The sequence below is a fragment of the Pezoporus wallicus genome, unplaced genomic scaffold (assembly GCF_028554395.1).
Source record: "Pezoporus wallicus isolate ANWC-B61680 ecotype Strahan unplaced genomic scaffold, APGP_CSIRO_Pwel_v1 contig_7853, whole genome shotgun sequence".
Classification (NCBI taxonomy): Eukaryota; Metazoa; Chordata; class Aves; order Psittaciformes; family Psittacidae; genus Pezoporus; species Pezoporus wallicus.
Genome location: NW_026641765.1, coordinates 374,280 through 397,444, shown reverse-complemented (window position 1 = coordinate 397,444; position 23,165 = coordinate 374,280). Strand labels below are relative to the sequence as shown.

Sequence of the window (23,165 nt, the reverse complement as noted above, 5' to 3'; positions counted from 1 at the left end):
CATGGATGGGTACCAATCTTGGCATCTCTGGTGGATGCACAAATGGAATCATTTGATGAGAAAACAGCTTTCAGACTAGCTATTCATATTCCCATATAGATTTCAGAAAGTCCACCAGCAGATTTCACGGATCATAACTGTGAGTGCATACAGTGTGGACCTGCTCCCGAGAATCAAAACAAGGCAGGATGATGGATAGAAAACACAGGAATGAAGGATCAGGGCTATATGGCTTGGAACACTGAAGCACACGGAACAAGTAGGAAGAAAATAGAGAGTTAGATGGAAGGTGAAATGAGAATTTGGTTATGTTTATCTGCCATTAGATTAACATTGTTTAATAAGCCCCAGCTATTTTCTTAGCTTCTTATTGATGCAAGTGCTAATTGGTCAGTCTTGTTTGGTTGTTTGGGTTTTTCTAGAACAATTTGCAAACTGAACTGCAGCAAGTTGGTATTTCATGAATATTTCATTTTCAACACTGTCAGTGTGTATGTAAATACTAAATTAAAACAAATAAAACCTCTGCTTTATTTCCTCATCATCTAGCATTTCCTCATCATCTAGCATTCCTTGGCAGAGGTTTAGGACTCCCTTTGTGCTGTAAACTGAGACACCCCTTTGCTTGCAGCAGAGGATTGCACACAAGGACAGACTGCTGTGCTACCTAACATGAAATCTGAGACCCCCAAACTGAGATGGAGTAGAGACTTGATAATTCCAAGGAGATCCCCAAGCTTACTGTTCTTCTGAGATGTGTGTCAGGATGCCATGTAGCTGTATCGCCAAAGGAACCTTCTCATGCTTTATTACTTGATGTCTATGGAAAATATATGGGGGGAGGGAGCAGGAAATGCCCCATCTTCTCCAAAAAGTTGTTTGGATTCAAAGAAATAAGTGTTTTATAGCTAAAAAAACTCCTCTAAACCTGGCAATATTGGCTCCCATTTTAGCTAGGAGTTTTATTTTTTTTCATGAGGATTTAGGCTTCAGGAGCACAAAGAATGCGGTAGGAGACTTTTCCTTATTTCTGGGAATCTTTGCTTTGGAAGCCTCAAATTTTGATTCCTGGATGGGTCTGTTGGGATTTCAGCCCACAAATAGGGTTTCATTCCTACCACACATTCATGTGTAAACAAACACCTTTGTTTTATGACTGCTACTGGAGCAGAGCTATTAGACATCATACCCGAGTCTTGCTGAGAAGCAGTTACTGAAAGAATTCACCTTTCAGTGGCTCAGCCTGTGTGGTGGCAAGTCTGTTTCCCTGACCTAGGAGACCTAGTAATGGAAGTTGCTCTAGAAGGTTGAGAGTAGAGATCTGGGAGCTTAGTTACATGGCCAAGCAAAATCTATGTTAGGGAGAAAAGCTATTAAACTGCAGAAATCTTATTAGCAGTCCTTGAATGCTAAACTTTGCTATTAGTTTTTCAAATTGCAGTCTTGGTGCATTTGAGCTCTTCAGAGTTATTCAAGGCATTCTTCTGAGAATTATGCATACGCTGTAAGAATGCATAGTGACATTTAGTTTAATATAGTGATTCATTACCTCTAGATTTGTTTACCGTTCTAATTGTATCATTTTATTTCTACCATCGTTTTAAATTAACCTATACTCTCCCCTCAGATCCCGCTGCCTTTTTAATTTTCTCTTCCATGGGATGTTGTCTCATCTATAATTATTTTACCAGCTTTTAAACAGTGTTTAATCTCAAAATAATGAGCAGAGTAAGGCAGAAGGCATTTGTCCCCATTTTGCTAACGGAGTGGAAAACAAGAGATTGTTCTTTCTCCTTGCCTGTGCCCAACTCTTGGAAAACTGGCATGGTGACATGGGTATATACAGCATAACTACTATACTAACTGGCTAGTGGGGAAAAGGACCAACCTGGTCACTGGGGTACAGGTCTGGATCTGTGGGCCTTTGGGTCAGTGCTCATCCATTTGTTGATCTGCCAGCATACTGCTGTCTGGAACAGAAGTTCTTGTAGAAGTATCTGTAGTAGTCAGGCTCCCTAAGAAGGAAGGGTTGCAGATCACTGCTGCCAGACACCTTTCAAGGCATTGAGAGCTAATCCTTCATAGGAGGAGAAATCATCAAGTTCTTTTGTATAAAATAAGTTTATTTACTCTGTGTATACCAGTTAGAGAACAGAGTAATCTGAATATCAGACAGTATGTTTCCCCTCTCAGAAGTCTCTATCCAAGGACTAAAAACTAATTCTGTGTGAGTGTTGTCCCTGAAGTATCACATAGGTTTACTCAGGTGTGGCTAGCAGCCTGGCCACAGCCAGCACAGATCTCAGTACAGCCTGGTTCTATATCCTGCTGCTCTGGTGAGGATTTTTAGCCTGGTTTGAGTTGCTTCCTCTCATTGCCAGGTCACTTCTTTCTCCATCTGTGAGTACTGTAGCAGCTCCAGATGGACAAGTAATGTGGCTTCTTGTCTTTTTAGCAGGGTGTCTTTTGGTCATTCAGCTCACTTCTTGTGCCATTCATTTTGAGCAAGTCTTTTCTGCTCATAGAAATCCTAGCTACTTGGCAGTCAAGCATTATTCTCTCCACTTCAGTGCTGTCACAGTCATTTGTGACGCTGGGCATCAGCTGACATTGTATTTAATATATGAGGAACATGGTGAGATTAACTGGGTATTGACCATCTGTCCATGGCAAGAAGATGTCTTATACAGACAAGCAAAAATTAAGTTGTCGTAAGTTTTAGTCTCTTTCCCCATTTAATTAGCCACAATCAACTTAAGTTTTTCTTCCCTTTGTGTGATTTTTTTTTTTTTTTCCAGAATTAAGAGTTACTGTGTAGTTCTACCAGAAATATTTGTGTTTACAACTTAAAAGTGTAGCATGTGTGATGGGAACGGTATTCCTCTTCACCTTATGATCAACACGTGTTTTAACAACAGAATACTCTTGGAAAGAAACACAAAGAATATAAGGAACTTGCTTAAAAGCCTGAATATTCAGAGTTTGTATCCAACTTATTTTCTTGCTAGATCAGAAAGTGTCAGTGGAAGTGTGCTTCCTGTGCAAGCACAGCCCTAGAGATTAAGTCCTGCTGCTTTTTCCAGAGCTGTACAATAGATTTTTTTTTTTTTCTTGTAAAGCATTGAATGAATTATTTACGTTTGGGTGCTTTTATTATTTTATTTGTAATCTAAAGGTGCTATATTACTGATCTTGGAGGTGTTTTGAAGGTGAATTCTTTGAAAGGAAGTTAAAACTGGGCTGTAAGTGTAACACACAGTTGGATGTCATCTAAATATTGTCTTTGATGTATTTTCATTTACTCTGTTCCATTTTTCATTTTGAAAGCCTAAGCAGACGCATGTAGGAAAGCACTTCTGCATCTCCCAGCATTGGCTGAGCAGCTCTTAAGAGAAGGGTTCAATGACACTGCTTGCTCTTGATCTCCATGTAGAAGCAGGGAGACCCCCAAACTGGAGTCATTCCCATAGACTTCTCTAAGGCTGCTGTACTTATTGCCTGCTGTTCCTGGCTTTGGGCTAAATATCTGCAATTTAGCTCTGTTTAAGTGTATAAAACAATGCTAAACTGAATGCTTCATTTTGAAGAGAAAATTGCAAGGGAATTAATTTAGACTCGGGGCTAATCATGTTTGTGTCTGAAAGATTGACCACAGCATCCGGTAAAGTCTGAGGCTGTTTCATGGCACATGGGAGAAGCCACTTGACTTTCATTATGATAGCGAACTTCTCTTTGCCTGGCAGCTGCTGGCTATACCATAAAATCATTGAATCATAGAATGGTTTGGGTTGAAGGGACCTTAAAGATCATCTCATTCCAACCCTCTGCCATGGGCAGGGACATCATCCACTAGACTGGGTTGCTCAAAGCCCTGTCCAGCCTGGCCTTGAACACTGCCAGGGAAGGGGCAGCCACAACTTCCTTGGACAACCTGTGCCAATGTCTCACTACCCTCCTAGTGAAGAACTTATTCCCAAAGTCTAATCTAAATCTCCCTTTTTTTAGTTTAAAGTCATTCCCTGTTGTCCTGTCCTTACATGCCCTTGTAAGAAGTCACCTCTCCAGATTTCAGAGTGAGTGTGGTGACCCAATGCCAAGTGTGCCTGCATGAACAGCTTAGAAGAGAACTTGTATCTCTACAGTGTGATTCATCTCATCTCATCTCAGAGGAGGCTCCAAAGATAGCTCCAATGAGTGGCAGTTCTTCCCTGCCATGAATAGAGTGTACAGTGACTGGCTCAGATTTAACTATGTAACTGCTTCCTTACTAGTTTATTGTAGGAGCACATCTGTGAGTTGTTCTTAGATTGAATGAGCATCTGAGAGGCAAAACCACTAGTATGAGGAGCTAGAGCTGGATGTTAACAGTGGCCTTGAAGCCACTTAAGCCAATGACTAGCTGAGCCTAAAATCTTTGATAGGCTTTCTCTGACTAGCCCACTGAAGCACTTGTGAGTGAGAAGAGACAATGAACAATTTTCCTTTAATTTCCAAACAGCTACTGTTGGAGTTGATGAATCATACTATCCCTGCTTGCCACATCTGACTGATGGAGGGCATTGATGTCTGCTGTTTCCTTACTCATATAGATGGCATCATCCTCAAGTGTTGTTTAATTTTTTGGGACTGAAGAATTCCTGGCTCTTCTCCTAAGAAGGAGTGAACCCATGATGAGCACTTCCATGATGAACATGATGTGTATGCTGCTGCCAAACAGTTTTTGAGTTTGTTATTGTGTCAGGGCTTCTGTGGATTTCTTCTTTGTGGGAAGTTGACTTGGGTGTGAGCATAGAGGGCAGAAGGGGCCATCTTTATGTGTCAGAGGTAGGGCTGTGGCTGGCAGGAGTCTCATCTCCTTCATGGTCCTCCTCCAGTGCCAGTGTTTCAAAGAAATGGCAAATGGACACAAGAAACTCTTTTCTTTGTACAAGATCTATAAATGTATGTATATTATCCATTTTACAATTTTTCTGTACCATGAACAGAGTTATTATTTCATTCCATGCAATGTCCTTTAAAAAGCAATACTTCAAAATACACTGGGTTTCTCCTTGCAAGTACTTTCTGTTAGTCTACACTGCCAGAAATGAGACCTAAGTGATCTTTGGCTAAAAAGAGCATCCTGTGGTATGTAGACTCCAACTGTCAATGTGAAAGTATAGACCTAGGCAAATTAGAAGTAAGTGCACTCTGGGATTATTAGAATCATAGAATAGTTAGGGTTGGAAAGGATCTTAAGATCATCAAGTTCCAACCCCCCGCCATGGGCAAGGACACCTCACACTAAACCGTGTCACCCAAGGCTCTGTCCAACCTGGCCTTCAGCACCACCAGGGATGGAGCATTCATAACTTCCTTGGGTAACTCATTCCGGTGCCTCACCACCCTCACAGTAAAGAATTGCTCCTTATATCCAATTTAAACTTCCCCTGTTTAAGTTTTAACCCTTTACCCCTTGTCCTATCACTACAGTCCCTAGTGAAGAGTCCCTCCCCAGCATCCTTATAGGCCCCCTTCAGATACTGGAAGGCTGCTATGAGGTCTCCACGCAGCCTTCTCTTCTCCAGGCTGAACAGCCCCAACTTTCTCAGCCCGTCTTGATACGGGAGGTGCTCCAGTCCCCTGATTATCCTCATGGCCCTCCTCTGGACTTGTTCCAACAGTTCCATGCCCTTTTGATGTTGAGGACACCAGAACTGCACACAGTGCTCCAAGTGAGGTCCCACAAAAGCAGAGTAGAGGGGCAGGATCACCTCCTTCGACCTGCTCTTCACGCTCCTCTTGATGCAGCCCAGGATACGGTTGGCTTTCTGGGCTGCGAGCGCACACTGAAGCTGGCTCATGTTCAGTTTCTCATCGACCAACACCCTCAAATCCTTCTCCACAGGGCTGCTCTGAATCTCTTCTCTGCCCAACCTGTAGCTGTGCCTGGGATTGCTCTGACCCAGGTGTAGGACCTTGCACTTGGCATGGTTAAACTTCATGAGGTTGGCATCAGCCCACCTCACAAGCATGTCAAGGTCCCTCTGGATGTATTCCTTCCCTACAGGGTACCAACTGAACCACACAGCTTGGTGTCATCAGCAAACTTGCTGAGGGCGCACTCAATCCCACTGTCCATGTCAGCGACGAAAATGTTAAACAAGACTGGTCCCAACACCGATCCCTGAGGGACACCACTTGTTACTGGTCTCCAGCTGGACATTGAGCCGTTGACCACAACTCTTTATCCAGCGAGTGGTCCATCCATCAAATTGATGTTTCTCCAATTTAGAGACAAGGATGTCATGTGCGACAGTGTCGAACGCTTTGCACAAGTCCAGGTAGACGACATCAACTGCTCTGCCCCTGTCCATCAATTCCATAGTCCCATCATAGAAGGCCACCAAATTGGTCAGGCAGGATTTCCCCTTAGTGAAGCCATGCAGGCTGTCACCAAGCACCTTGTTGATTTTCATGTGCCTTAGCATGCCTTCCAGGAGAATCTGCTCCAAGATTTTGGCAGGCACAGAGGTGAGACTGACTGGCCTGTAATTCCCTGGGTCATCCATTTTCCCCCTCTTGAAAAAGGGGGGTTATATTTCCCTTTTTGCAGTCATCGGGAACTTCACCTGACTGCCCTGATTTTTCAAATACGATGGCCAGTGGCTTAGCAACTTCATTTGCCAGCTCCTTCAGGCCCTGCTCATGAATGAGAAGGAGAAATGTGGACTGTATTATCAACATGTGTCTGGGGCATACATATAACAAAAACCAAAATTGAAATGAGGTTTCTGTTCATTCTGCTCTGTTCAAGGTGGAGATTTACAGAGCTGTACACTGTCTATGCTCTGCAGGTAACTGGTGTTTGGTGGCTCTTTCTTGAGGAAAGCTGCCACTTGAATTAGACATTTCAGAGACATTTAAAGGACTGGAGAGTTGAGCTGTTAATTCATTAAATGGCACGTTTCTGTCTTGAATTAATATTGAGCTGATAGCCCAGAATGGTGCAAAGAGGCACAGTGTTCCTGGAGATGACTGATCTCAGATGAGCTGTGTAACAAATGTCCTGAACTGATGATTAAAATCTCCTGCTACTTGAGATAAGCAAGGTCATCTTCCACTGAAACTTAACTCTGTATTATGTAATTGTCTTCTGCATATGTCAATTAGCCCATGTTTTATTGAGTAACTTATTCTTGATTTTCTGAATCGCTAAAATGACTTTGTGTTATTAAACAAGTGATATTATAATGAAATTATGCGTATGCATAATATATACTTGCTCAGTTAGAATGTTTGCATCCTTTTGGTGATGTATCTATGCCACAAAGAGCTATTATTTTTATCTGTGATCAAATTTGAAGTCAGATAGCAGCTTAAATAACTGGTTGTTCTCTTGAGAAATGAAGTATTTCTATGTTTGGGCATAATTCAGTACAGACTGGAAAATACCGTGTCCAGAAGTGGGGAGAGTATGGTCAGTTTCTTCTGGAGAAGGGAAAAGGCTTTTCTTGAAATCTGTTGGAAACACTGCAACTTTTCTGTCTATTTACAAAATAATTGTCTGTAAAATTAGAAGACAGACAACATTTTCTGTGTTTAGCAGGTCAGTTTTATTGCATAAGAATTAATAAATAGCACTGTCTGCTTGTCTGTATGAAGGAATGACCATAGGCCACTGTATGAGACAGAATTTCAAAGACTGGCTCAAGTTATGGCTTAGCCACAATTCACTGCCTGGGCTACCGGATGGTTATCTCCTGATCAAAGCTGCTCTTTTTGACTGGCCTCCTTCTAAAGGAGCATCACAAGAATTTAGCAGTTCAGCTTTGGTTTTGTACTGAGTTAATTCTCTCCCCCTTGTGTTGTGCACACAAGAGCATGTTTAGACTGGTAAAAGAGCATCTTTATTTGTACCTGCTGAAGGCTCAGGATACTCCATATTCATCAACATCTGAGAGCTTAATGAGTAGATGCTGAGAGCTGAAGTGAGCACGTGCTTTGAATGTTGTTACAGTCTGAGGACAGTCTAGGTCTGGCATCTTAGTATGCTGGCTTTGCAGCCTGAAGTTCATGTACCAGTGTGTATAGGTAAGTTCTCCTAGTCCCTGTGTTAATTTATGTGTGAGGACTTCACGTATTGATCCTTCCTTACCTAAAATCATCAGAAGTTTTAATTTCCTGCTAGGTCAAATGACGTACAAATACGTGCTGTGGAACTGACCTTTCAAAGTAATCCATTGCAAGTTGAGTCTTTGCACTTCAATGAAATTTAATGATGTGAGGCTGAAAAGAAAGGAGGCATTTGATAGCACAGGGCAGCTGTCTTTCTAGCAACAACAGCTCCAGGGTCTTGCTTTTTGCCAGAACAGAGTCCTCGCAGTCAATTACTTCTGAAGCATCTTTCTATATTGTTGACTATATCTAAATCAGCAAATGCATGGGGCTTTTTCTTCTCTCTCCTTAGAAGTAAAGATGGATATATGTTCACAGAGACTTCCTCTAAAAGAGATCAACCAATTTCAAGTAACATGGTGGCCATTTTGTGTGTCCAACTTGAGACACTTCAAAGAAGGTTCTTACTGTCAAATGACAGGAGAACAGAAATTTATCTCTAAGGTGTGTCACTCAGAACAGAGAAAATAAGTTTGCTGTAATAATATGTATTTATGCTTTTCTCTTAGAATCAGTTACGACAGGTAACAATGAAGTCATCTACTAAGTCTTGTATCACCACTAATGTTTGACATTGTAATCCTCACACTTCTTGCCAACTACGTAATTATATTGATTCCCTCTTGGCAAGTCATGAGGCAAGTCATATTTTCCACAGATTTTAACTGTTATTGGAAGAAGCAAGTAAAATAGTAATTTCAGAAGGTAAGAACTGTTAAATTTGAGAAATCATCTGTAGACACTGCAGCAATATTCCAAAAATTAGATGGCAAACTGTTAAAGCAGTTAAATATGGAGCCATTTCTGTAGTTCTGCTGCCCCCCATTTCTAATGAATACACAAAACAGTGTTTGAGAAAGGTTTCAATTACTAATGAATCCTTGCTATTCAAGTCAAGAGGTCTTCTCAGTGGAACTCCTCAGTGCTGAGGACATTTGACATCTGATTGATTAATGTCTGTTTTGCCTGTCTTCTGCATTCCTCCTTAAAAATCACCCATCCTGTAGATGTATCGTCAGATACAACCACGTGCAGTCAGCGGCGGGGTAAAATGCTGTGCCAGAGCTGAGTCCTGGCTCCAACCATTCTCTTCTCTCTCGGTTATTGCAATTCAGATCTACAAATGACATAGCCTGATGTGAAGATAGTAGAAATAAAGCATAGTAGAAATAAAACATTTGAGCACCACAGGTAATTTTTTTCCTCTGGGTTTTTTTGTTTATTGATATTTCTCATATCTTCCTCACGTTCCCCAATCCATCTGCTTTTGTAAGTTCATTGCCAGTCGTCACTATACAGGTAGAAGAAGGTGATTTCATCTCAGTTAGTACGGCTGAAAAAAAAATGTAGAAAAATACTTTTTTTGCTGTTGTGTATGGTTTCACAGAACTTCAGCATAATAAGAAAGCAGAATCATCATTACTAGCAACTCTGAAAACAGCTGAAAGTCACAATAGAACAGCAAACATGACAGTTCAGACTGCATTTTGTATCATAACAATGCTGACAACACTGAAAAATTCTGGAAAGCTGAAAACCATGAACAGCAGTGCAAAAGACACATTCCCCTAACTTCCACATGTTACTGATTAACTCAGAAGGCAGCAATGTGTGCTGCTGCTCAGGAGCTGGTGAATTGTAGAACTCTGATGGGTCTACACAGCTTGATTCCCTATTAATGCAACCTGTGAACAAAATGTTTTGGGTGGTGTGTCTTGAGCAAGGAGATGAGATTTTTTTCAAGTGGGAATGGCACTGGGGAAGGGTAAAATAGAGCAGTTAACTGTGCTGACACCAGCGTCTGAATAACAGGGAAGTCGAGGAGTAACAGACTATATGAAATAGGAACTATTTGGATTTGTATGTGAGGATGAGGTGTGTCACTGTGAAATCCATTTGAAGTACAGTGGAAGTTTGAACTAGGAATAAAGGAAGGTCAGAAGAAGTGGGGGAGAGGAAGAATGAGACATGCCTGAAAAGATTGTGCTCTGAAAAAAATCAGAGCTCTTATATTTGAATTCACATCTCTTGTTTTCCTCATTAATAAGATCTTTTAAAATAATTGTAACTGCTGATGAGCAGGCATTACAGTTTTTGCTTTGGTATTTAAGCCATAATTGTTATGAGAAATACTTGGTAGCTGTGTAATGCACAAAATTGCTTTTATTGTGCAAGACACTGAACTTAGTCTTGAAGACAGTTGTAGACCTGCAGCCCAGAAAAAGTTACCTGTGCAAGAGTGTTCATTGTGTTACATGTAAGGAATACATTTCCTGAGCCTGATTTCAGGTATCCAAACAGGAGCTGGTTCAAAGCTTCATTAAAACAACTCTGTCTATTGAAAAAGCCCTGCTGTCTTCCAGGCTTTTTTTCAAGTGGGGCAATTGTGGTGGAGCATGATGCCCACCAGGGAATGTACTTGTGTTAGAGGTCCTTTGCCCTTTAGCACTTAAATTACGCTGCAGTCTTTATGTTGAAAAGTTAGTATGCCCAAAAGACAATGCACCCTTAGTGTGGAAATCTGTGGTTCAAGATTATAAATGCAAAAGCATGGCTTGGGTAGCAGCAGAAAATTATATTTGTGCTGAAGGATTTAAAAAGCAAAATCTTCATTACTGACTTGTTTACAGTTACTTAATTCCCCTCTTGAGGAAACTGTGTTAGTTCTTTATGAAGAGAGAAATTAAATGGAGCACCTGATACCGTTTGGTAGTAAAACAATGATGAGTTTGAGAATTCTGTATTTCAGAACTGAGGTTTCTCACTGGTGGTAGTGTAAGTCACTTAAAAGTGTGTCTTCTGGCCATCTCTGTGTTGTTTCAGATGACAGAACAGTATTGAGCCAAGAAGAATAGAGGATGTAATGGGACAGTCCAGGGTAAAATAATTGAAAATGTAATTTGTATAACTTGCTAAACCCAGCCTATTACCTGTCATCGAGGCGTTAGGAATAATGCAACTATGTAGTGTAAGTGAAAATAATGAACTGGGGGCCTGTGTGTACTCCAGTGTGGTTCAACAAGGCCAAGTGCAAGGTCCTGCACCTGGGCTGGGCAATCCCAAGCACAGATACAGGAGGACAGAGAATGGATTCAGAGCAGCCCTGAGTGAGAAGGACTTGGGGGTGCTGGTCGATGAGCAGCTCAACATGAGCTGGCTTCAGTGTGCTCTTGCAGCCCAGAAACCAGCTGTGTGCTGGGCTGCATCAAAAGGAGTGTGACCAGCAGGTCAACAGATGTGATTCTTTCACTGTTGTGCTCTTTTGAGACCCCACCTGCAGTACTCTGTTCAGCTCTGGAGCCCTCAACACATACCAGGGACTGGGACCTGCTAGAGCATGACCAGAGGAGACCACAAACATGATCATAGGGCTGGAGCACCTCTCCTGTGAACACAGTCTGAGAGAGTTGGGCTTGTTCAGCCTGGAGAAGAGAGGGCTTTTGGGAGGTCTTTTAGCAGCCTCCCAGTACCTAAATGGGGCCTATAGGAAATCTGGAGAGGGACTTTTTACAAGGACATGTAGGGACAGGACAAGGGGGAATGACTTTAAGCTGAAAGAGGGTAGATTCATATTAGATATTAGGAAGAAGTTCACTGTGAGGGTGCTGAGGCGCTGGCACAGGTTGCTCAAATTTGTGGATGCCCCATCCCTGGCAGTGTTCAAGGCCATGTTGGATGGGGCTTTGAGCAGCCTGGTCTAGTGGAAGGTGTCCCTGCCCATGGCAGCAGGGTTGGAACTAGATGATGTTTAAGTTCCCTTCCAACCCAAACCTTTCTATGATTCCATGGATGTACTCAGTCTGAACTCTGAAATATTTGCTCATCCTTTTAACAGCATCTTGGATTTCTTGAAAACCGTAGTTCCAGCATTCTTGAGAATGGAATGCAAAAGGATTAAATTCATACCAACTGTTTAAAAGAGAATTTTCTCCCAAAGGAACATCAGAAACTAGGATTAATCTGATTTTTCCAAGCTGAGAATATCATGTCCAACTTCAAAAGAATATTTACATTCCACCAAAAAAAACTGGGGCCAATTTGGAAGTGAAACAGTTCCCTACTCCCTTGTACGTTTATCTTAGCCACAGTTTCAGAAACCCTTACTCAGCTTGGAAACTGAAAGATGGTGAAAGGCAGACTGGCATTACAGCATAACCACTGTGTTTCCTTTATAAATATCCTCCTGCCTGGATGCTTCACATTTGTCTCCTTTATTTTTTATTTTTCAAGAAAATGCTAAATGGTAAAATTTTAGCATTTTAATGTTTCAGCTGAATACACTAAATGCACCTCCATATGGTATTCAAATAGTATCAGAAAGGAACTCCTGCCTGCTCATCACCTCAGAAAAATAATCAAGCCATAATACTTACAAAAAGATTTAGAGCTAATATTCAGACATTAATTTCTGAAAATCTTGCCTGAGGAGTCCTTTGTTTTGTTTCTACTGCACCCTATTTTCACTTTATTTTCAAAGTTTTTAGCTTTTCTTTCAAATATTTCTCTTTGCTATATCGTCTGGATTTCACTTGCAGCTACTACTGTCCATCATCATGGTTCTGCATACATATACTAAACAACGCTTTCCTCTTCTCTCACATATCCCTGTATCACCCAAAGCCTCATCATTATACCAGCCCGTAAGGTAGAAGAGCTGATCTTTGTGCAACTGCTATTCCCTACAAATTGATTGCAACTCAGAAATGCATCCATCTATGCTTTGCATAAATCTTCCAATTGTAGCTTGATGTAGAACTAAGTGCTATCCCCATGTGCAATGAAGCAGTCATGCTCTTCTGTGTTCAGACATATAAGAAGACTGTAATTTGTAGTTCCTGATCAGGACTCCAGCTAGTATTTTTTTCACAAGTAAAAGACCAATAATTACAATAGAATTCGTGGCTCTTCCGCTATACTTTGTGTTCTTAAGTTTTCTCCTATATAGTAAATGAACTGCACATTAAGTGGCATACTTAATCAATCTCTCTGGAAAAACCCACCTGCATTTCCTCCATCAGCTTTCATTTTACAGCATTTCCAGCATTTCCAGCATTTGTATTGCATTAATCCTAAACATAAATAATCTCTCTAAGTGGTAAAGGATACTAGGATATCAGAGACCAAGATGAATGTCCTTACTCTCTTTTCTTTTTTCCCAATGAAACTCCTTGTTTAAGAACAAAACAGAAATTTTGATTACCCAACTTTTATATTAACACTAATCACTGGTGATTTAAGCCTAGAAGTCTGAGGACATACTGATGAGACACTAAAAGACAGTGTAAATCCATTTGTGTCTGTTTTCCATATATTGCCACTGGCAGGGTTGATGTGGAGTACTACTATTTGGGATGCTAATGCTTCCCATTCACCATAACTGCATCCTCCACTTCTTGAAAGGTAAAAATGATGGAACATAGCACAGAAGTGGCTGCGTTTTGACTGTAGAAAGCAAGAGTCTCTCTTTACTTCCAAGTTCAAATTTAAGTTTTGAATAGCGATGTAAACCTTAAGAACAAGTCTTCAGTAGAATCTGCCCATGTCTGGGAAAATATGGCTATTTTGTTTGCCAAATTTTGCTTAGGTTCTTTTTACAGTTGTGTGTCCTAATTCTGTGAAGTGTGCGCTGTACAAGCGGGTTCATTCAGAATGAATGCTAGGAAGTGCTAGGAAGCTGTGGTTGTATTTGCTAGCCCTTAAGAAATTTCTCTTTAGAAACCTGTCTGTTGCAGAGGCAAGCAGTGGTCATGACACTCTTCAGAAGACCTCCCAGAAGCAGTATTCCAGCTGTAATGAACAGAGACAGTTGCTTTAGATATGACTAGAAGCAATAATAGGATGGAAGAAGCTGGAAAGAACTGAACGCAGAACCCGCAGGATTAATAAGTCATCATGTTTGTGTGTGGCGTGTATATACATACATGCCCTTGGTTCAGTGAAAGGGCTTCAGAATGTCTGGCACTATCTTTCTGGAAGGGTTTGCTCCTTCTGCAGTGCTAGAAAGATGGTTTGAATCCCCATGTGCTCTTGCACTGATATCATATCCATTAGCATGGAGGTGTGGCAGTACCGCAAGTGTGATAAACCTGGAACTGTGGCAAGCCAGGTTCTGGTTTTGACCTTTTTAGTGTTGGCCCATCCTTTAAATAAAGGATAATAGAGCAGTGTGTTCCCTCTTAATCTAATCCCTATTAGAGCCGTCCAAGGCAGTGAGTTGTACCATGTCAGCTGCTAGAGTTGGGTGCCTTCTCCTTAGAGATTCACAGCAACACTTGGATGTATCAAATATCATTGCCATGAATGTGACAGATTGTGTTCCTGAAGATAAAAATGGAGTCATCCCCACTTGTTCAAAGTGCGCTTATCTTTCTCTGCATTTATTCTCCCAGTCAGGGTACAATAACTGCTGCAAAATTTCCAGTGTGTATATCAAGTTACAGATTAGTGCAGGCTCCCGTGGTTCTTGGAACAGCATGGGGCTGTTTTTGTTTACTGATGACATTTATCCTCTCATTTCCTTTTGGAAGCATGACAGCTTCTTTCTGTCTGATGGGGAATGTACTTACAGGACCTTCTTTTCGTGCCATGTCTGACGATAAACACTCCACTGCATAGTATCCATGTCTGCTTGCTATGGAGCTGCTATTACCGCTTTCAGCAGTCAGTCTGGCAGGAACTTGGCTGGGCAGGAAAGCAAAAGGGTTTCTAAGTGCAATTATCTTCTCTTGCAGGAGGAGACCGAGAGCGGATGACAGCTAATCATGAAACGTACCTTCTTATGGCAAGCACACAGAATGACATGGAGGATTGGGTGAAATCCATTCGCAGGGTTATATGGGCACCATTTGGAGGAGGTGAGTCAGTGAGGGAACATGCAAGGCTCCCAGACGCATAAAGACACATAAGGGTTCTGCCGTCTTTCTATTACAGACAGAGTTTTGAGGTGGAGGAGAAAGGTCTAGGTCTTTCAGAAAAAGTGGAGTAAACCCTTTGTTTTCACTTGCAGTGCAGGTATCAGGCATGTTCCCGTGCAGAGGACTCGATTAAAATGCTTTAAGCTGTCTGAAACCACTTCCGTTGATGAGGATAGCACATGATAGTGCATTACCAAGGCAAGGGGGAATTTTCACACAAGGTTGGTCTTCTATGAGATCAGCTTTCCCACAGGGAGAGATGGGGTAATTCCTTTGGTCACTAGCTAAAATACTGTCCATGGGCTTCATCAGTGCCTGTTACAAGAAGTTGTCAGTGCTTCTCTTGCAAGGGACAGCTAAGACCAGCATTAAATAAAGCTATGCACTCCAGTATAAACTTTAGATTCTTTTTCCTGTGATTGGCATACTTAATAATTTCAGTAGTACTGGACCAAAATTTGTGTCAAATGTGTAGTTGTCTTTTTAAAAAGCCCTCTTAAATTGAATGGGCTGAAAATTATTATCAACATTATTATTATGGTGATAATGTCTGTATTATTATAATGTGAGTATGACTGATATGTTTGCACAAAATGTTAATACATTAATCAGTCTGTTCCTAGAGCTCTAAAATATCTAAGTTTGAGGGCAGAAATGTTTTTCCACTGTGAAAGAGCACCCATTTTGTATCAGATGGTTTGGTCTTGTCTGCAGGTTGCTGGAAAAGTAAGTCAGGCAGGGTTGTCTGTGCTGTTTCATGATTAAGAAGTGCAGTTATCACTGAAAACTCTGATTGCTTACTGCAAATGTTATTTTTCTCAACTTCCAGGTAGACCACAGCAGAGAGGATTGGTGGGACTGAAGGAAACTAGCATCCTAAACTAAACTTTTCTTGTAAGCCACCCATCTTCCCTTGTGCTTCATTCAGGTCACACAGGTCTTAGGAGAAGGCTTTGGCCTCACTGGTGGGTTGTGCTGAGGGAATCGGTCAGCTAGGGCTTGCCTGACACCTCTTCAAACATGTCTTCTCTTTGGCTCCTCCTGGGGAAATGTGCCCTGGAAAGGTGGTGTTAAGCAGTCATCTCACTGGGATCTGGCCCTACACATTAATAAGCTGGTCCAGTCCTGGATCTGGGTGTGTAGATCTTGCAGGCGGATGCTTAAAAAAACAACCAACCAAAACCCAAAACCACAAAGTGAAAGGTTTGTCTTAAAAAGTGGAAGCTTCTACAGGAAGTTGGTTTGGGAGAGAGCAGGTAGAGTCTTCTACTATTAGGCTGGGTAAGGAATATGCTTAAGTAGCACAAAGATTACTCATCCCCAACTTTCTCTTTGTAAAGCAGGCCTCATGATGAGCTCCTCAATGTTCTCTTACTTCAGTCTAGTACAAACATAAGCTACTGAAGCAACAATAAATTTTAGGGCATAATAGAACTGGATTTTTCAGAGAGTATCTTTGATTTTTGCACTTGGCTTCTAGCACCACAGTGTCTTCCTGGGGCAAATAATGAAAGGTAATGAGGAAAGGCAGGCTTGCAGTTCTTCTGCAGTGGAGAAGTGTTTACAGGCAGGGAGCTGAGATTAGGTGAAACTCCGTTTCTAGCCCACAGCTACAAATAGAAACCAAATCTCCCGAGTCCTGACCCTATGCTTTCTTCACCAGCCTCTCATTTGCTTTTATAGGGCAAGAGCTATTTCTGGGTACAGCTGGGAATCCTTCCAGCCACCATGAAAATTCTCAGGACACCATCGTTGTAGGAGTGTTTAATCCTCATTACTGAGGGAAGTATCTCACTGAAGACTTTGCCTGCTGATTTGCATAAAACAAGAGATGGGTGCAATTCTTGAATTACTGTTTAAATTCATTGCAGTTAAAACACTTCTAAGCATGAGGGTTTTTTTTTGTTCTTCCTATTGGATTTCTTGAACAAATACACTGACTTGGGTTATTTGTATTGGGAAACAAATAGTTAACTCCTTGGAAAACATGAGAATAGATAGAACATGATTTTAGGTTTAGTGTTCACTGAGAAGGTTTGACTGTGATAACAAGACAAAAGCACTATCATGGGATGTGTCACCATTAAGAACTGTGTTTCTAGTATGTCCCCTATTTTATTAACTGTTACTGAACTTGATAGTCTGAGTTATCTTAATCAATCTTAATAAGCCCTGTTAAGCGTTCAGTAATTATGTGTCACTGAACAGTACTTTTATTATCCCTTGCTACATGGATGTTGCTACAGCTGCTGTGGCAGTCTGGCCCTTCTATAGAAGGGCTCTTCTGGCTTAAGTTGTCCAAGAGCCTGACTTCACAAGCTGTAGCCCCTGAAGTTAAAAATCTTTTATCTATTACATTAGCTATAAACAAGATGTAGAAAAGTTGTAGTCACATGATGATGACCAGTCAGTAACAAGTACTTGCAACACAAATTATTTTGAACAGCTGATTAGTCAAAACGCATGTTTCATATCGGCTTCCTACATTTCAGTACTAGATGGTGAAACACAGTAGCCTGGTGTCATACAAGTCAAGAGCTACTTTGAGTAATATTTGAATTTTCTGATACTTGTAAGCATTGTAAGCAAGCTCTGTGTGTGTGTGTGTGTGCACATGCAGTTGGTATGCCTGAGCCTTGGTGAGCCACTGGTACTTGGAATTTGTCTGGCAGTGGGAAAGGACTCCTGGTACCAGACCAAGGAGCACTGTAAATGATTAACCATATCGCTAAACTGTTATTTGTTAACCTGTGCTAGAAAGAGAACACAGGAGGGAGGCAGGTGGGAATCTGCTAAGGGGATCAGAAACAGGTTGGGGTTTTGCACTAAAAGAATAAGGTGAGTGTGGAAAAGATTCTCGATGGAAACAGAAATGTAAATGAGCCAGGGCACGCAGTGCCTGTTTGCAGATGAAATTCCCTTCCTGATTAGATTAAAAAGGCAATTTTTTTTACAGGAGGGAAGGCCTGAGCTTGAATGGCAGAGCTTGCAGCTAAGGGGGAGGGAGGAGAAGGAGCATGAGCACTGTAGCAGGGTAGTAGTGTAAGGTCTGGCACCTCCCGCAGGAGCCGGGCACAGCCTGTTCGCTTCTCAAGCTGCCGCACACGGCAGCCGCCTGAAGTCACCTCTGCGTCTCCCGGAGGAGCAGTCAAACCTGCGCTGCGGCGGATTCTCGTTTCCCTGCACCTGCGGCAGGAGCGGGGCTGGCGCAGGCGGCAGCGGCCCCGGCTGCCATCGCCAGGCGTGGGACCGGGAGGGAGCGCGGCAGCAGAGCATCCCCCCGGGAGGCACGTATTCCTCAGCAGCTCCCCAGCATCCTGCCGCAGAGATGCACTGCTGCCGCATCTGACGCACCTCTCCCGTGAGAGCTTCTGGTAGTTCGAAGGCAATAAAACAAGCGAGAGCCCATGCGAACATCATACAGGGAGCTGGGTATATAAAAGGCCATTTGAATCTGTTATGGACAGAAAGTCTTTCGGGCGGAGGGACTGTTGGTTTTGCTTCTCAATTGCAGTGATAAAGGGAGCCAGCAAGGAGTATTGTATCCCTGAGGATTCTTCAGTGGCCTTTTTGGTATTGTTCTCTTTCCCCTTGCACACTGCAAAACACTGACCTTTTCTTGTGGAATTGGAGTCTCTGCCACTCAACCCCCTGTTCCAGCTGGAAGGAAGAGGTCTTTCTCCCCCTCCGTCTGTGCAGGCACTTCTGTTTGAATGGAAGATACATCTTTTTGGTGAAACTCTTTTGTTGTGCCATTGCATACTAGACAGTTGTCTCGCCGCAGGAAATAAAAGAAATGAAAGGAAATAGAGAGACGGAAGGAAACTGTTCCCCAAAGCAAAATTGAAGCAGGGAAGAGAACATTAAAATCACTTCAAGCTCTACCCAAGATCTAGAAGACCACAAATCTCCTAACTCCAGGGGAAGATACACTATTGTAAAAACTCCTCAGCAGTCAGTAACGATGAGCAGCCGTGGTGTTTTGTCTGGATGCAGCTGGTAAAAGGAAGCTTTGGAGGGAAGTGTGGGCTCTGGCCTGTATGATGCCTGAAGACAGAAATGCTGGAGTCCGCAGCCCAGGTGCCTTAGCAGCAGCTCCTTTTATTCCTAAAACTACTTATAGGAGAATTAAGCGATGTTTTAGTTTCCGTAAAGGTAGGTTCATTCTGTCGCTGTGTTCTGCTTGCTAGTGAAGCCATGGTTTCTGAGGAGTCGAGGGGACTGTGTGTGCAGGGGCAGATGAGAGTACCGAAACAAAAGGCATTAAACAATGCAGATGCCAACATTCCACAAATGATTTATTTACTTCTTTGTTCATTTGTTTGTAGCTAGCCAGCTGATGTGTCTCCTCTACATAATAACCCATGAATGGGATGCCTGAATGAGGTGGCTTGAGACAAGATTATTGCAGAGCCTCTGAGCAAAAATCAGTGAGAGCAGTGGGGGAATCAGATCTGTGGTTTGGCATAACATCAGGGAGAAGAGTTTGGGCTTGCATTTTGTCTGTGTGGGAGGAGGGGGAGAAGAGAGGGAGCGAAGCAACATGAAGCAGCATGATAAATGCAGCATCTGTGCTGAAGACCAAGTCCTTGGATTCAGAGATTTCTGATGAAGTGTAGCCCTACAGTGCACTGTCCTGTTGCAAATGCTGCATTGCCACTTCATCCTGCTTCCCTGAAGCTTGCATTTGCCTTTCCACCTGCTGCATACAGATATTTAAAGCCAATTTTCTTCTACATTGCACATGCTCCTGTTGAAGCAGAGCATGGCAGTACTGGTGAGAGAAGGGCAAAGAGGGTGCTAGCTTTCAAAATATGTCTGCTGGAAACACATGTCTAAGAGAGATGACAAGTGATGATAAGCTGCCACTGTGCTTGGGATGGGTGGGGAGAAATTATCTCTATGATGAGGACAAAAACTTTGTGTGAGGGAAGAAGGTAATATTGGTGCTGCCTTAAAAACTATGCTGGACAGAGAAATCCAAGTTTAAAGGGCTAAATTTTCATGTTATTCTGAAGGGTGAGAAATGCTCTTACACAGTTCTTTTGAAATACAATTGTCTTCATCTCCTCCTCTTCCCTAAACTGTTCCTCCATGCTGCCATTTGTCCTTTTGCAAGACCATGCAGCTCTTTGCTCACAAGACACAGTAGTGCTGTGCTGGTGTCATTGCTTTTTGGGGTTGTCTGTGCAGACAGTCAGGGGCAATGCCTTGAAACGAGAATCATAGTGATTCTGTAGTTCTGCAGAACTACAGCAGAGATCAGCTATTGCCTGCAGCTGAGAGCCTTGAAAGCCTTTTGCCCCCTGTATCCCTCCCTTCCACCCTGAGGCCGGCATTTCCCTTGGTTGCCGGAGTTCAGTCCATCTGGAGACTGGCCAGGAGGATGTGGATGTGTCTGTTTGAAGTATTCTAGTGCATTTCAAGGTGTTGGTGTGAATTAGAGCTGTCTGTACCCTGTTTATACACTTAACTCTTTGGGAAATATTTGGAAGTTGAATAAAGGATTACCTGATAATTTTGCAGACAGCTGCTTTTGTGCCTGACTGCAGCCTTAGCTCCAGGAAGAGCTGCAGCTGTTGATTCTGTCCCCGTATGTACTGACACATAAACTCTTCATGTGAAAAAGCCCAAGTGAAGCTGCAACACTTGAGGCAGAGGGCAGAGTGATGGAGGCCATGCTGCTAATTTGCTTTACCCTACATGTTGTTCCAGTTACTTTCTCGTACATGATTTCTGTCAAGAGCGTGGTCACAAGGCCCCTAAATCAGAGCTGTAGAATTCTGGGTGTGCATGTTTAACTAGGTCCATGTCCCACTGAAGACAACAGAAATATGAACATTTATTGGTCTTTCAGTCAAGCTTTTACTATGGTTGTAAAGACAAATAAAGCTAACTACAATCGTCTTATTAATTGGATGAATTCTTACTTGTAGATTGTCTACCTAAGTATGAAAACCCCAAAACCAACATTCTGCAAACCTAGCTCATACTTGCATAAGGAAAATCAGTTAGTTTTCAGCTGTGCAACACGATGCAGAAAATAAACAACAACAAAAAGAAAAACATTGTCTTTGGAAGAACTACAAGGCAATCATGACACTGTGTGTTTAGGCAGAGATACATCATCATCTTCACCAATAATACAAGGTGCAGAACCCTTCCTGGAAATTCAGATCAAAACTGTATTGTGATAAGCATCAAAAAATTAAATGTCAGGCCTGTTTGGAAGTTATGTCATAGAAGTCAGTGCTCAGTGGCAGCATCTGAACAGAGACAGATCCAAGCATCTTTAAAATCCAATTTGGAGAAGATGCCCTCTGTTGAAATACCAGCAGAGTAACCTCCTGAGGGCACAAGCAGGGTAAGCAGAGAAAGCAGTAGCTGAGGGTAACTTTGCTGGCATGCAGTGGTGAGAACATTGAACAGCATGTTGAATTTGGGTGAGCAGAGTTTTGGTGATGGAGGTAGCATTGGTCACAGCCAAAGAAATGGTGCAGGCCCTGATGTGATTGCCTGTGGTAAGTTCTCAGTGATGTTTTTTAAAATTGCCTCTCTTCCTTTCCAGCCTGTAGCTAGTTCTGCTCTTACTTAGATTTGTCTTTTCTAGGCAGTAACCTCCAGTGTTAGGAGGGCAGGAGTTTTATCTTATCTCCTGCTGGCATCCTACTGACTGTGGGGTAGGAGAAGGCTTGAAGGAAAGAGAATGAGTCAGGGAACAAAATTCTGCCTCTGCTAATTTTGGTGGGATTTTTCCTCTCCTGGACGTTACAAAATCCTGTAAAGAAGAAGAATAAGAATATACTCCCTGCCTTTGACCTTCTGAGAAGAGCACTTAGTGCTGGGGAACACTGGAGAAAACTGAGAAGAAATAATAATTAGACCCCCTATATTAAGAATTCTGTGGCCGTGACAGCCACTTCTCTGTGTTACTCCAGGATCTTTGTTCTCAGCCCTGCTGTAGAAAGGCATTCACCTGATCTGTTATTTTCACTGTCAATGAATTACTGATGTAGAATTGAGAGAGAATAGAAATTCCCATTCACATCCTAAGCTGAGATCGGTTCCTTTCACCTTAACTGACCCTTTCTGATCAGTATAGCCTATAACTCAGAACATGTTTTGGAAGGGCTGCACATGGAGAGAATACATGTACAGGCGTGGGCCCTCTGTTGAAAGCATCAGCGGTCTGTGCTTTATGCTCTCTGAAAATCATGCTGTCATCTGAATTGCTGTGAGGTGGCTTGGGAGAGCACAAACCTGGCTCACTTAATGCACGTGCTGTGGTAGACCTAGAGCATTTTCTAGCATTTTCAAGCTGTTCATTATAGAGCAAGGAGACAACTGCCTAAATCCTTCTCCTTTATTCTTAATCAGAAGTGTGGAGTCAATAGACCTGCAGTGTGACCCCTGCCTATGCTCAGCAGCTAAGGAAATCATTGACTAATAGCATTCTTAGATTTTAAAAACACACTTTAACTGTGAACACTGAAATTACCACAACGTTTTCTCAACTCTTTAGACAAATGCAGAATTTGGGTATAGCACTGTAGTGTCTTCCATAAGCTTTATAGGTATCTGTTAGGCTTGGAAACCTAGTTTCTCAAAATGTTTACAAAACTTCTGCCGCAGGAATGTTCTAGTTAATGAATAACCACTCGGCATGCCCTTTACTAGCATGTGATTTTCCTCTTTGATGTTATGCATGATCTTGGCTTAATTGGATATAGCTTTAAAGACATACAAGGGCCTCTCTGAAAAAGCAGTTCTGCTGATTAAATCTAATGACCGGCCAGAGCTGGAATTCTGTATGTTTTCCTGCTGCCTGCTTTTAGGAAGCCAAGCTGCTGCCATCCTGAATCTCAAGGTTTCCTGTTGGTTTTGTTTGTTTGTTTCCCCTCTGGCACCTTATCCCAAGGATAAACCAAACCACAGGTCAGCTTGTCATCTCTGCATTTCCAGATTTTGGAGATGCTGAGATTTAGGAGAACTTGGGTTTGGATTATAACATGAGTTATGAGGGCTCTCATTTATTTCGTTCACAGAGCTGTTATTGTTTAGTTACTGTAGTGGAAATTTACTTGTGAAATTATC

At 42.2% G+C, this 23,165-nt stretch overlaps 1 protein-coding gene across 9 annotated transcripts in view; it reads left to right on the top strand.

The window, feature by feature from the left end:
- The window catches only part of ARHGAP24 (Rho GTPase activating protein 24), a 171,916-nt gene that overhangs the window by 123,921 nt on the left and 24,830 nt on the right, over window positions 1-23,165 (top strand). For 4 of the 9 annotated variants that reach the window (XM_057425297.1, XM_057425298.1, XM_057425301.1 and 1 more), the window contains one exon: window positions 14,889-15,011. In XM_057425297.1, coding sequence (XP_057281280.1) covers window positions 14,889-15,011 — 123 coding nt within the window. Of the gene's footprint in view, window positions 1-14,888; window positions 15,012-17,808; window positions 17,910-18,084; window positions 19,227-22,872; window positions 23,007-23,165 lie in introns of those variants that run through there. The other 5 variants (XM_057425300.1, XM_057425304.1, XM_057425303.1 and 2 more) reach the window with 5 other exon arrangements.